The 15,478-nt window shown below is 39.3% G+C and overlaps 1 protein-coding gene across 4 annotated transcripts in view; it reads left to right on the forward strand.

Annotated features, from left to right (window-relative positions):
• The window catches only part of PGS1 (phosphatidylglycerophosphate synthase 1), a 65,969-nt gene that overhangs the window by 40,395 nt on the left and 10,096 nt on the right, over positions 1-15,478 (forward strand). For all 4 annotated transcript variants that reach the window (XM_072403440.1, XM_072403443.1, XM_072403441.1 and 1 more), the window contains 3 exons: positions 3,307-3,485; positions 6,384-6,878; positions 8,975-9,123. In XM_072403440.1, the coding sequence (XP_072259541.1) occupies positions 3,307-3,485; positions 6,384-6,878; positions 8,975-9,123 (823 nt within the window). The remainder of the gene's footprint in view (positions 1-3,306; positions 3,486-6,383; positions 6,879-8,974; positions 9,124-15,478) is intronic.

Here is a 15,478-nt window from a genome sequence, read left to right on the forward strand (position 1 = left end):
AACAATCAGAAATGTTTGGCTGCACCCTTATTAGCTGTTAATTGTCAGTATGTAACGAGCGGCAGCTTGCAGGTAATATGCAGAAGTATTTTGCCTTTTCTAATTATAGACTATCTTGTATTACAAAACTCTTATGTAAACATTTCCCGGCATTACTCAAAAGTGGACGTATCACCCGCTTTATTCCTCTATCATTAAAGGAAACCTGTCATGGGAAAAACACAGGCATCTATTAGTCAATTGTTTCTAAAAATACTGTCTGTCACTGATTGAGTCTCATCAGTATCGCCTAAAGTGTATTTTAAATCTGTTTTATATCTATTTTTATGGAACTTATTTTCATATGGTGATTGTGCCAGTTACACACTTCCTGTTCTGACAAAACTCTTGTTCTGTGTCTATGGAGCAGCAGTGTTGTCAGCCTGGGTTTAATTGCTCCCGATTGGATAAAATGATACACAAAATGCTTCCTCATCTCATTTCTATAGATAGAAGATATTGACAGTTGGGAAAGCTAATAACATTGACATTTTGGCTGTGCAGAAATTTACAAAAGCACTGGAATGCTATCAGGAACAACAGGTGTTTTACTCAGAGTAAGGTAAAAGCCAAAATTTGTCACCACAAAAGGTTTGGGAATCTTCTAGTAGGGACACTTGTTCCATTGACCTGACCTGACTCCACTTATTTCCTCCCAACTCGTTGTGTCTACACAAGTTTTTTTTTTTTTTTTTAACAAAACTCAACAGGTTTTAACAATTCACCACACTAAATCATTTGGTTGTAGATATATTTTAGCCATGGACTCCAAACAAGTGCACAGTAAAGTCATAATTGTATTATATTCATGCTTGTTCCTGCTCAGTGGCTCAGAAAAATTTAGTTTCCATGGTTCATTTGGAAGTGGACCTATTACCAAAGTTTTTACTTTACATAAAAGGGTAGATAATGCTTCTATATAAAGTAAAAATTATCTTTTTTTATGAAAAAGAGGAATCCCTTCCCTTTCCTGTCTTGAACTAAATGGGAACGCAGAGCCACCTGGGATAGCAACGTCACATCCCAGGAGGCTTTTGGCTGCTCGTTTTGCGCATATCTGATCTCGGGCATGAGCAGAAGGAGCTTTTTCCTACAATGGAAATAAAAGTGCAGATCTCACACATGGGGAACAAGATCGGTACACTTTTTCCCCCCATTTACAACAGGCTTTGTCACGCCTGTGCAGTGCAATATAAAATGATGTAGCCAGGAGAAGAAAGAAGACGGAAGAAGATGGCGACGAAGGAGGATTCCAGGATGAAGGGGTACCGAGGTTAAGGTCTCTGCAGAAGTAAAGGTAAGTGTGTTTTTTGTATTTTTGTATTTTTTTTTTTAAGGATAGTTGCACTTTACCAACCAGGCAACTAACCCTTTTAGTAGGGGGTCAGCAGTGGCATCCTACATGTTTCTGTTATGTCAGTGCAAATTTAACCCCAACAAGTACTGTGGGAACTGAAGGAAAAGAAGGGAAAGACTTAAGTAAACCTTTTACTCATTGGATAAAGAAATTAGAATTTTTCTTCCTCTTAATGTGGTTATGACTCCTACACGGCACGTCGTAATAGAAGGCTTTGTTTTTTACCTTTCCTGTTAGTTTCCCAAAAGAAGCTCACGTGCTCTTGCAAGATTTCCAGTTAGCTATGTTAAACAAACAAACAAACATTGCAAATTGTCTTTTGTTTTTCTTTACACATGTAGTAAATTGAATCTCTTTTCTGAGGGATTATTCATATCAGGAAAGGTTGCAGAAAAACGTACAGGATGGAGGAAATGATTGTTATCATTATTTATATAGCATCATGATATTTTGGTGCTTAGTGCAAGGACAATATATGGGGTAGCTTATCTACCAGTATATATATGGAGTAATAAACCTACAGGTATGTGTTTAGGAAAATCAAAGTGCTTGGAGAAAAGTTTCCCAACACAGGAAGCACATACCAAATCCATGCAGACTATGCCACCGAGGCACTGTACTGCCTGTGATTGCTAAAGAGACATGTCACTTCTGCCAAAAAAGTCTTACCTTCCTCCCCACAAGATGTGTTAGAATGAACTTATTGTACATTCTCAGCATACCTCAGTGACAGGATGGATAAATGCCTGTGTCCGTGCCCGAGTTTTGTCACCCTTACCCATCCTTCATCACGACTGCAGACCTCAAACCCAAAAGGAGGCAGTGGAAAAATCCCTGCCAAGTTAGCTTGTGGGCATTACATTGCTGTATTGTGAGTAAACAGTAAAGGGTTAGGTCTCTCATTAAATACTTTGGTGAATCACTAAGGTTTAGGAGGGCAGCATTTTCAATATCGGCCTGAAATCAAGATAAAGAGGATATGACCTCAAACTTGCTGAATGAAAGTTAAAAAAAAAACCTTACCAAATATTGTATTACTGAAAGCATAGTTAGGGTTTGAAACCGACTTCTGCAGAAGTAGCAAGTTGATCAACAGCAAGGGCCCATTCACACCTGTGCAATTCAGGGACAGTGATGTTACTGCAACATGTGTTGTGGTGCCACTTATTGCCAATGTCACTCTAACACAATTCATTGCAATGCACCACAACAGAGTGTAACACACATTTATTGTGGTACACTGTTTTGGGAACAAATGTATGCACGTCCAAATTTTTTTATGAAATGCATGCATTTGTATAGACTGCTTTAGAACACGCTAACATGTTACATGAGGCTTGTTACTGCACTGTTGTGAATTTTGAACTTATTTGGGACAAACATAGATCCGCAGTTTAGAATACTTTGATGGACTGTTATTCCTTTCTGCTCTCACTGTTCTAATTTTCATACTCGGTCTAATGCAGGGGTGTCAAACTCAGTTACGCAGTGGGCCAAAATTAAAAAATTAGGCCAAACTTGAAGTTTATTGAAAAAATTGAGGAAGTTTTACCTTCTCATTTGATATAAAACCTTTTCATGTTCAAACAAAGAGGTTTTGCTTCACATTCAATCTGGAACAAGCCTATAATAGAGAAATAGCACCGCTACTACAATTCCCTGCGTCAATGAAACAGTCCAATACGGGGCCACGCATAGGCAGAGAGCCCGCTGGTCTATAGACGCATGTGGTACTGGGAATTTTAGTAGCGGCGCTATTTCAATGCAGCGGCGGGCCAGCTGCAATTAATATTTAGAATTCCTTTAGGGGCGAAAAAACAAAATTCCTTTTGGCGGCCAGAGTTTGACACCCCTGGTCTAATGCATCCACCTTGCTACCTATTTATTGATTATTTCTGGTTCTTTTTCAGTGCAAACCTCAGTGATTCATACTTTACCAATCGCCAGGACCGTTACATCCTTCTACAGGGCTGCACTCAGGTGGCCAACTTCTTTAGTGAACTGGTAGAGGCAGTCGGGGATGTCTCTCTACAACTGCAGCCAGATGATTCCATTGAGGTTGAGGAAGGCATGGAGCACCCCTATGAAGGTGGGACAGTGTTCTCTCTGCTGCCGTAAATTAGTCTTGTGCCCCCAAAAGTGGTGGAGGTGTAGGATGTATCTAAATCCAAAAACAAATGTTTCCTATATTACAACTTATTAGTTTATTTTCTTCTGATCCTAGAATGACAGTTCTAACTTTCCATACTATATGTACAGGGAAACAGCGTTGTTGTCCTAGTATATCACCATGGAATGCTTTTTATCTTTTCTCTTACATAGCAAAAGGCAATAGGGTGTTTAGTAATCTATGGAGATTTCTGGGAACAATGTAACTTGTAACAGCCCAGGAAGACAGCACAAAAGTTATTGATTTATTGGATTTCTTGCCAAAATGACACTTGTTTTTGTTAAACAAGTGCAGAAAAATTTTTAGTGGTATGTTGATTTAAAGTTGAGGGTTAAATTTGACAAATAACTACCAGTTTCTTTTTGTATTTTTGGTGGTATATTTAAAAAAATTAAAGGAATCTATTAAAATAATTTAATTGTGAGGGTTTTCAAATAGTTTGAAGCCAAAATATAAATTACTTAGTTTGTCGTTCTTGGTTCTTCCTTTCCTTTTCATCAACATGCTAATGATATTTTTAAATAAAAATATATTTTTTTCATGAAATCATTTAATATTATTGGTGACATCATTGGTTCTCATTGAAAGGCTGGTAAGTTCTGTACATTGCTTTCTGAGAACATTAAAGCACATTGTTTCAGTTCTTCCCCCCAAGAGCTCTCAATTATTATTATTATTATTATTATTATTATTATTAATAAACAGGATTTATATAACACCAACATATTACGCAGCGCTGTACATTAAATAGGGGTTGCAAATGACAGACGAATACAAACCGTGACACAGGAGGAGAGGACCCGGCCCTGAAGAGCTTACAATCAAGAGGTGGGGGAATTTAACACACATAAGTAGGGGAGAATCCTGATGCACGCAGTAGTGGTCTGGCCCTTGGGAGGAGGAATTCAAATCTCAAAATCCCTTGATGAGTAGCTAGGTTGCTGGTATGCTACATTCGCATACTGCAGTCCCTAGGTAATGCTGTGCCTCTGTTAAAGAACCAAAATCCAATGAATGTAAAGGGTAGGACAGGAACAGTCAAGCTAGGGATGAAAGGTCATGTTGGTTGTCCTCTAGCCAAGAAATGTAGCAGTCTCTATCTGACCTGCTGCAGCTTCTAATGGACATTGTGCAAGACTCTGAAGGTAAAGAGAAGGCTGGAGGTCAGTTTGAGGTATTTAAATTTTATACTACCAATCTAAGGGTGTTAATAAAACGATGTTTATGGTTCAATAGAACTGCTGTTTTTATCTCCATGGTATTAAATTATTTGTGAAATGCAGTTCAACAAATTTGGTGAGAACCGCATCTGTGTTATGACAAGCCTTGGCTGCAGGACTTGGATAACATAGGACCTCATAGGGTGTGTGTGAGGTTTGGAAGCACATTTGTTACAGGTCCCATTACAGCATCATACTTGGTTCCCTGTAGTGAAAGTGGCCATCCTAAGAACAGACCTTTTCATACATCTGTTGTTAAATCTCCTTGCAGGCCCCGCCAGCCGCTAGCTGACCCCCCTATTCCAAACCCCCGCCTTGTTTTTCTTATTAACAGTATCTTGTGGTTTCATCTGTGTCTCACGATGCTGCATGCCTCCTTTAACATCCTGCCAAATCAAATAGACAAGAAAAAAAAAAAGATTTACCCTAGATCACATGCAGGACTGCTGGCGTTGACAGGAAGCAAACCCACAAGAAAGTCTCACACTTCAAAAGTTCCTTCAAAATAATATAGTGATATTTTGATTGTCTTTTAATTAGAAGGGCTCAGCATATTTTGCAGAGCTGTACAGTAAGCAGGTAAACACTTCTATGACGGTACAGTGGAACTTTAAAGAACGTGGGAAAATGGTTGCACTATTGGGTACCCAAACAAGGGTGTAAGCGGTGATGATCTAGTGCACAAATATGGACCTATATACCAACCAGCCAAGTGCTTTGTAATATGCAGAACAGAACAGATGTGTAAAACAATACAGTTTGGTAAGTAAAGAAGAACAGTGCTGCTTTGCTGCAGAATGAATTATGTCTGCAACTGAAAATCATTCCAAAAAAGGCAATTTAAAGGTAATGGATTAGTCACCAATAATGCATGTGGTCTCCCTGCAGCTGGCTTTTCCCCCATTATTGCTATGGAATCCATTGAGGTATGTGTCTGTGTATAGAAAATGCCACCTTGGTAGTACCAGGGTTTTGCATTTCTCATATCAGAGTCTCAGTAAATGCAACAGTGATCAGTAAACAGCATTGAAATCACCAAATCTCTCCATATGTTTGCTGCATATAGCAGTCAGGTGCAGCAGTGTCTTACACTGTAGATTTAGAGCTATGACCCTGGGCACATATATATATATATATATATATGTGTGTGTGTGTATGTGTGTATATATATATATATATATATATATACAAGGAAATGCATTGCTATTTTTGGGGAAGAATTTACACAAGTCATCTTTTGCATTTTACATTTTTATCTTCCCACAAATATAGTAAATAATTTTTTTAAGGTTTCTTGCAATTATGTGTTATCTTCTGTTTTATAGAGGTAACTATTTTGATTTATTTGTTTTTGCTTGGGGTTTACCTTTATTCCCATCCAGCGAAAGCAAAAATTGCCACTTCATGCCACCATTCCGTATTGGGTGAAGGTTTTAGTTTGGCTTCTAGAATTAGGAAGTAAACCTGTATCTGTGATGCCCCAATTCTTTGACTGTACATCTTTGCGATCTGTACCCATCTGTCAGTACCTGTAAGTATTCTTGCTAATGTAGAAGGAAAAACCTATCTTCTATTTTTTTTTTTTCTTTCTGTATAGGGGACAAGAAGAAGTATTGTGAAGCTGCCAGGGAGAAAGTAATAGACGTGATAGAGACTGCTAGACGCAAACAATGTGAAATACACAGTGCCAGCTTTCAGAGCGGACAGCCTGCCTTGGGAACAGAGCCTCCAGATACTTGGGTTTACCCGCTGGTGCAAATGAGGCCTTTTGGTATCCAGATAGACGAGCTGGTTACAGAAACATTGCTGACAGAGGCCGAACGAGGAGACCGGTTGCATCTAACTACCGGCTATTTTAACCTGACACAGGGGTACATGGACCTAGTACTGGGCACCCGGGCTGACTATAAGATCCTGCTTGCCTCACCAGAAGTCAATGGCTTTTATGGGGCTCGGGGTATTGCAGGAGCCATACCCTCTGCCTACGTGCACATAGAACATCAGTTTTTTAATGAAGTCTGTAAGAAAAGGCAACACCATCGGGTCAATCTGCGAGAATACTTTAGAGACCAGTGGACATTTCATGCTAAAGGTAAGCACACAGGGCCTAACAGGTACGCTCATGAACAAGCAGGCTGCCCACATAAATAACATGTTAGCAGCGCTTAGTGATTCTCCCCTTGGATAGCATTTTTGGCTTTTGTCAGTAACGGTAATGTGATTTTCTTTAACCTTTAATATTTCCCGACAGCCCAAACTGCTCCCCCCACCCCTTCTGGATCAAGGTGTCCATCGGCTGCCTGTAAAGCCTCCAGCATTCTGTGAGTCACAGTGAGGAGCAGGCTGAATTTTCTCTGTCTGTGCCAAGCTTCGGAACTCTTGGATAATGGCTATAGGAGATTGGATAGATGTTTGTATGCCTTTTCTGAACATTGGGCCTGCAGCTCCTACACACCTAATGATTTCCGGTCACCTATTTTTTTTTCAGCATGACGTGGAAAAATAAAGGGGCGCAGATTACTGGTTGCTAAAGGACACACAGGTGGTCCTATAAATTTGGAATATTCCCTCACACTTTGCTCAGCTTGAACCTGACCTGCCATTTCCTAGGGCACTTCCTGTTTATCAAAAATCACATTATCAGGAAGTCTTTTACTGGGCCAGCTGGCTGCAATGGGACATCTGCCATAAGGCTATGCACTACACATGTACAGAAAGCATGTGTCTTTTCCTAAATCGAAACTTACCTGTTCAGAAGATTTTCAGCTTGCTGGAATATCTGTGCAGTCACAAGCAATTGTAGCAACAACTCAATTTTAAAAAAAAGTTTATTCTGTTTATATTTTGTCCTTTGTACCTTTGTCACCGCTGGGTCTGTATGCAGTGCAGACAGATTATGCCTGGTAAGGTGCTGTATGTGTCTTCCTAAAAACATCACAGCTCCCTTGTGCAGCGTGCGTATGGAAGTAAGCAATTTTATCACAACAGAAGAACCTGTACAACTGTGATTTAAGGGAAAACTGGAGGCTTTTTACCTCTTCACATTGTAGTTGTTGTTATTGATCTGACATGTTGCTTGCAAATACTAGGCCTCACTTTCTGAGTGGTCATAACAGCAGGAAAGAAGGAAATCTTCCCGGGTGGGACAGACAGCAATAAACCTGACATGGGCTTGCCATATTCTTCCCTACTCTAGGCTGGAATTGACTCCACTATTTTGGGGTTTAAAAGTATGGTAGCTTCTGCACTCTATTAGCAATAAAGCGATCTTGTTAACCCCACTCTATATTTGTTGCAGAGCACCGCTGACACCAGTACAACAGATGCTCCTGGAATTAATGGATGCATTCTCCTCTGGGACTTGAACTGCCCAATCCCACACTTTATTGCTTGCATCCTGTAAAATGTGCCTAGAATGGGATACTATAATGTAAGACACCTTACAGATTCCCTTAAAAAGCTGCAATAGCTTTTCCTGGCTTTGAAATTATTTTGGCAATATATTTGTACACCTGGAAGGCAGATTTACAGCATATTAAAAAAATGATGTTAAACTTTAGCTCTGAGGCTTATTTAAACCCCCAAAACAATTTTTTTTGCCTGGAAATTAGCTTTATTTACAGGAGCATTTTACTAGTTTATATCCGTCAGCTTTCAGCTTTCATTTTCCTAGTTCAGTTTACATAATAAATTCTAGTTCCTGGCTACATTGAGCAACATCCTTATATTTTTCCTTTTCTCCAATCTTTGTTATACAAGCTCATAAAAAAAGGAAATGCAAATAATGCGAAGTACAGGTTCCAGGTACATGAGACAGCGGTATAGATGACTAACTTTGTCAAGTCTCGACCGGCTTCTAGCTAAAGCAGGAACAATATGTGAAAGGTCTTTTGTTCCTCTTCTGCTTTCTCTGTTACAAAGAATCGAAGCTCAGGTGTCTTGATGTGTGAAACTGGCTGAACCTGACAGTCGACTGACTGTAAATCCTGGCGTGCACACTGCCAGGAAACCACAGCAAAGTGAAGGGCCGAGTGTGTGCGCAATTGACGTGCATTTTCTTTTTTCATTTTTGTTATTTCTGCAATGTGATTGCTCTCAAAATGAGAAAAGAATGTAATGTATTACGTTAAAGGAAAAGATGGCTTTCTCTTTGCTTATTTTGTGTTTTTTTTATATCTCACTCTGCAGGTCTGTGGCTGTACCCAGCAGGTAAAAGCATGCCCTGTCTCACGCTCATCGGTTCTCCAAATTTTGGGTACAGATCAGTCCATCGGGATCTGGAGGCCCAGATCGCTTTGGTGACAGAGAACCAGGACTTGCAGAGGCAGCTCCATCAGGTGATTTCCTTCCCAGGGTGGTGGTGGTGGTGCTGTAAAAGTAGTGAGCACGGTTCACCAATGAATCATTTAATAGGCAATAATACCAGTTTTTTAAATTAGTGTTCAATTTTTGTGCTAAAAATTGTGGGCAGGTGGCAGCCCTGTATTGCAAGCCAACTCTTTATAAACCACCTATAAACAGCCAGGTGGTTACTGAAAAATGCCAGGTGGTGCACCCTGCTAAAAGGGTCTGGAGATTGCACATTTGCATGTGTTTTTTTTGTTTTAAGGAAGAATTTAATTTGATCCTAAAAACCCTGAGCCCCTCAAAGTCACCAAGACATGTATAGAGTGTGCATTTCCCCAATGAGACTTCATAGAAATCCTTTAGGGGTTTTAAGGCTTCCTCGCTCTATCTACAGCCATCTTTATTTATTTATTTTTTTTACTTATTGCAACCCAGTCATGTGCAACTACTTTCTAAAGTCTAGCTGATAATGAAAGAAATTCTACAAAGTTTATTTTACAATCCCTAATACCTTCTTTTGATGACCATATAATAAAATTTCTGACTGTTGTACAAGTAAAAAGTTTGGTAACTCACGATTTGCACCTGCTTCTAGAAAAACGGTAACTAGAAAGAGAAGTCAGTTCCTTGTAGGAGCTTTTTCTTCTGTGTCATGTGACCAGACGGAAATTTTCTATGTCACAGAATGGGTTTGTGCATTCTCTTCATCTACCCAACCAAAATAGAAACTCCTCTATTGCAAGTATAGTTGAAACTAAAGAAAGCGACGGAAAGGGATTTTTGGGCAAAAAAAAGAAGAATTTACTTAATAAAACTAAAGGTGATTACAAACATTATGTATTGTGCAATTCAACTAGACATAGGCCAACTAGTGCATTCAAAAATGGATTTCTAAGAATAACAAGGTTCATCAAGTTGTGGTTCCCAACGCATTTCACCAAAAGGCTTCTTCAGGGGAAAGTTGAGATGGTTAGTGTGACGCCTATGGAAGTAAGCGGTGCCCTAACAGTGGTCGCCCGTGAGATTACCCCAGAGTGTTTCAGTGCCAATCCAAGCTTCCTAGGGTTGATGTATTTTAGACAGCAGTCGGGTCGGGCGTCTGAGACTTATCGCAACTTGATGAACTAGGATTTAGCCTTGTTCTTGTAAGAAATCTATTTTTGAATGCTCCAGTTGAATTGTGCAATCTATAATCACCTTCAATTTTATTAGGTAAATTCTTTATTTACATTCCAGAAGATCCATTTCCTTCCCTTTGTTTTGATTTCAGCTACCCTACAGGGGTATCTAAAATTGATTTCTTTTTTTACTTGTCAGAGTTGGGGTTGGCATAGATAAATTTCTAACTCCTACAGAGAGGTATCGCCCTTTGAAACATTTACCCATCCAGCTTAGAGAAGATCCTTCACCTTACAACATATAAGATGTTTTACCACCACAGCCCATGTATTACATGTTAGAATCCCTTTGTATGTGTAGGTGGCTCTATTGTATGTACTGGAGGCTGTTATTTACTTTGCAGTGTTTCTGGAGAGGTGTGGGACTCTTTCTATTTCAAGCATTTGAGGTTTTGTCCTCCCAGAAGTGTTTGTAAATGAGAATCCCCCTTGACAGCTGCCAAGTCAGGCTTCTGCTGTGGTATCGGTGGCTTGTTAAGTCAACTCTGAGCGCCCTCACAGCTCCCTCTCATCGCTTCCACTCCGACAGATGGACTTATTTATATCCCTTCTGAGAAAACAGCAGACATGCCCCGGGGGGAATAGGTGACGGTGATTCGGAGATCTCATGCCAGGAAATTTGTACTTTGGGCCATCATAAATATTGCTGCCACAGCAACAGACTCCATTGACTCCATCTGAGCACTGTTGTTCTATCCATAGAATCGGACCAGCTCAATTAGAAGCATCTGCATTTTATGCAGCAATCCCAAATTAAAAAATTATATATAAAGCTAAAATCATTACGTTTTGTTAGTGTTTTCCATTTGGAATTTTTTCCTTTGCTTCCTGTCTCAAGACACAACAGGACGTGGGAGGAGATTGATCCAAAGTGAGGGAAATACACCCTTAGAAAGATGTTAAGGCAATAGTGTCTTTATTGGAAGATTTCCCTTCTTTTACTATTTCAGTGGCATCCAGGTATTCTTTTCAGACATTCGTAATTGTAGTCTTGGTATTTTTGTCTTGACATATATTCACTCTGCAATAAACATTCATTCCTACCTTAGTGATCGCTCTTTTATATCTGTCAAAATGCTGAATTGGTTGGCAGGATACCCAGCACATCCCGGGACTAAATGAACTCCTTCTCGGGACTTATGTCATTCCCTTAGTTCCACTTTGGAGCTTTGGCACCCTTCATTCATTCATTCTTTGGATATCTTCTTTTGATATTGATTTAGACATTTTCTTCATTCTTTCTTTGAATATCACAATCCAAAGACCTTCTCTCTGTTGGCTTCTGGTGCTTCATCATTGCTTAGTTGATGTTGATGGGTGGCAAGACCTAAGAAGTTCTGGACATTGTAAAGAGACCAAAAACCAGCATCTTTAAAAAAAAAAAAAAAAAAAAAAAAAAAAAATCTTTTTTCAGACTTTCTGGCATTTTGAGTTTGTTTTGTTGTCTTCTATTGGACAGGTTTTTCTTCAGTTCCTATGCAGGAACACAACCGGAAGTTAAATCCCCTCATAAAACTCGAACCAGTACCCATGGAACAAATGTCACTATCTGATACAGTGATGGGAAGTAAATTGAACAGATAATGATGGTAAAAGAAGTTAGTCCTTTACTGGACTTGGAGCAATCAGATATGACAATTTAAATCCAATGGGGGGGAATTAGGATATATTTGTGGGACTTCTAAATGATATTAAAATTGATCAGGCTGGTTGATTGAGTGCAAAATTGGCATCGGATCTGCTCGTCTGTATTAGACATAAAGTTGCTCTTAAACTGTAGGGTCACGCATACCTATTAAAGCAAAAAAACAAAAATTATACACATGAGAAAATAAGCAAAAATGCTTATCCATTGCAGTATAACGACAACCTATTTATGTGTCCTAGTTTCTTATACATCAGCCCGGTACATGACACTAGATCCGCAAATGTCTATTTTAAGCCAGACGTGAAGTTTTACCACAGTTCACATTTTTATGAAAGAATTGCTGTGTCAGTTATTGTAAAACAAGCCTTGATGAGTATCCATTTCCTCCCATGCAATGGCAAAGGTTTTGGACAATTGCAGACTATGACGTAAGAGGCTTGATTTGCAGAAAGCCAAACCCAGCAGCCCTGCAAGGCCATCGCTGACATCACGCCACTTGCTTCAGCTTTTCCCTAATGTCCCCTCGTGTGGTTTTACAGTAAGTCAGGAAATGCTACAGTGCAGCAGTTTTATATTTTTACACACTCTGGGATGTGTGTGATGTGGTTTATGGCCCTGATGGCTTTGGTTAAGCTTCCTTATTACACACCCTGCATTGTGAACTTACTGGCAATGGTTTGCTATCACAGGACGTTTTGCAATGCATGTGATAGAGGGGAGTTGTGGTAAAAAAAAAGGCTTTTATTTACCTTACTGTCAAGGATGAGCTTAGTATTAATGGCCCAGTTGTGTGAACGGTAAGGAACTGATAGGCAGTATTTTTGAATCACTCACTTGGTTTCAGGTTTGCTGGAGAGTTCAGTTTGCCATACACAGGTTGTTTTATCTCCTTTAATGGCAGAGTCCATTAAGATTTGACCTACGTGATCAACATTGGTCAGGTTGGAAAATTTACATTGATCGTACAAGTATCTGGCAGGTTTTTGAGACCTCTTGATTGATTTTTGTATGTGCACAGACAAGTTATCTTCTCAACACATCGATCGTGGAGTGTGGTGGTAAAGTCTTCTGATTTTTGACTAGTTGATTGATTGAACTAAAGTCGATGTATGGCTATCATGAAACCAGTCAGTTTTATCCTTTGAAAACTCCATTGGTAACATTTCTGCATTGAGTTCGAGGGTCTGCACACCTACTGGTCCCATTATTAGTGCTCTGCACACCTACCATCACCATCATTAGGGCTCTGCACACCTACTGTTACCATCATTAGCGCTCTGCACACCTACTGTTACCATCATTAGTCAGTCTGCACACCTACTGTTACCATCATTAGTCAGTCTGCACACCTACTGATCCATCTAACGCACACATCTAGCGTTACCGTAATTAGGGGCTCTGCACACCTAAGTTACCATTATTAGGGCTCTGCACATTTACCATTACCAATATTAGGGGCACCTATCATCTTTGTTGTCAGGTCTGCACACCTCCTGTCCTTACTGTGAGAGTTTCCACACTCCCTGTGCACTCCCAGGTCTGCTAAATGTTTATTTTATGGAGAATTGAATAGGAGGAGCTAAGAATCCCATGCATCTCCCTTGCCCATTATTGGGAAGGCAAAGAAAATGGCTGGCTGCTTGTAAACATTGCCGTGAAACCCCAGGGGATCTGTTGCTAGAACTCTGCATTCAACTGAGGATTTTGGTGGGATCCAAGACCTGAAAAATTTAGACTAGCACTTTTGGAATTAGTTTTGGAGGGAAAATGATTTTTCCAAAAATGTAAGAGTGCATTTTTGTGCACTTTTCATTAGGCCTGTATTCATTAGGCCTGTATATTCATTTATATGCTGCCCAACAAATCAAAAATTGGACCTGCTTTATCTTTGGTAGTGTACTGTACATAAGGTACTCTGGGGTGTCGTTCATACTTTATGGCACCGTTTCAGACTAGTGCTTTCTGCATTCCTGTTGATTGCCATAATTCTCACATTCTTGTATTGCTATAGATTTCTTGGTCCCTGAAGAACAACTTCTCTAAGCTTTAAAGCTCCTGCTCCTTGATCGGTAGTTGAAAATCCAGTTAGGGTCACTAGTTGCCTTAGAAGTCAATATGGAAGAAAGGGACAGAGCTGGAAAGAAGGGCTGGTATTCAACATAAATGAGCTCAGCAGGATAAAGAAGTGTCAAGGGATAGAAATGTACCTAGGGATGGTTATGGTCTGAAAGTATAGGAGTCCCTGAAACCCAGCTGAACATAAAACTTAATCATAATTCAAGCAGACATTGGTGTTCATAACTTCTCCTTCTTATATTATTACTACTGAACTGGGATTAAAAACCAAAGCATAATGACAACAAAAATGGTAAGCCCAGTGGAGCAGTAATGTTTTTTAATTATCACTGTTGTTCAGTCTGTAAGGCTCTATTGATCAAATACTGAACAGGTTGCAAAAAAATATTTATATTGTAATCATTGTATCAAGCTGCTTCTTCAGCTTAGGTTCACATGAATCAGGAACACGTGTCAGCATTACCAAATCATTATCATTGCCATTTAAAAGTAGCCTTTTCCTTGTTATGGAATCATTTCAAACAAACAGGCCCGGTCTGGTACACTTGTAGTAGGGGATGGATGTGCATGTGTAATTGTCAAATATAGCTGCTTGATATACATATACATTACATGGCCAACGGTAGATGGCTCCCTAAATGATTGAGTTTGGTGAAGGTTAGAAAATAGACCCTAATTAATAATTTTATCAAGGTACTACATGCCAAAATTACATATGTAAAAAATAATTATTTTAAATTAAATAATTTTTATTTATACATAATTTAAAGTAAGATCCCTAATGATCAAGAACAATATAAAAATATCTTCACAGAGGTCAGTTTAACCAGGTGCCTAATGACCATTAGACAAAGTGCTGCTGCCAAAAAAATTTGAACTTCTATGAAGCCTCCAAACAAGTTGAAAAAAGTTGCTCACTTGACCCGTTTTGCAGAACCAATCTGCTTCTTCTACTTCAATCGTGTTTTATTACAAAGTTTAGTTGGGTAACGTATGTCTAGAGATGATAATAATATTAATAAACAGTATTTATATGGCACCAACATATTACGCAGCTCTGTACATTAAATAGGGGTTGCAAATGACAGACAGCTACAGACCGTGACACAGGAGGAGAGGACCCTGCCTCAGGGTCTAAGATCCTAAGATCTTACAATTTATAAATATATATGTGTAACAAGTAAGATATTGCTATATATGTGCAAATCAAAAAAATAAAAAGTCTGCTTGAAAATAAACAACAACTCACAGTTGATATTACAAAAGAAACAGACACTGTACATTGGTAGCTTAAATGGCTTGTTTAGGGAAAGGTATTATTAATGTTACAGAATGAAAGGAATTTAAGACTTTGTGCTTTTAACTGTGTGGTGACAATTTCGGGGAAGCATCTTTTTTGTTCCAACAGGACTTTGCCCATGTGCACAACAATGCCAGCTCGAT

This window comes from Pyxicephalus adspersus, chromosome 3 (genome assembly GCF_032062135.1).
Source record: "Pyxicephalus adspersus chromosome 3, UCB_Pads_2.0, whole genome shotgun sequence".
In the NCBI taxonomy this organism is placed as follows: domain Eukaryota; kingdom Metazoa; phylum Chordata; class Amphibia; order Anura; family Pyxicephalidae; genus Pyxicephalus; species Pyxicephalus adspersus.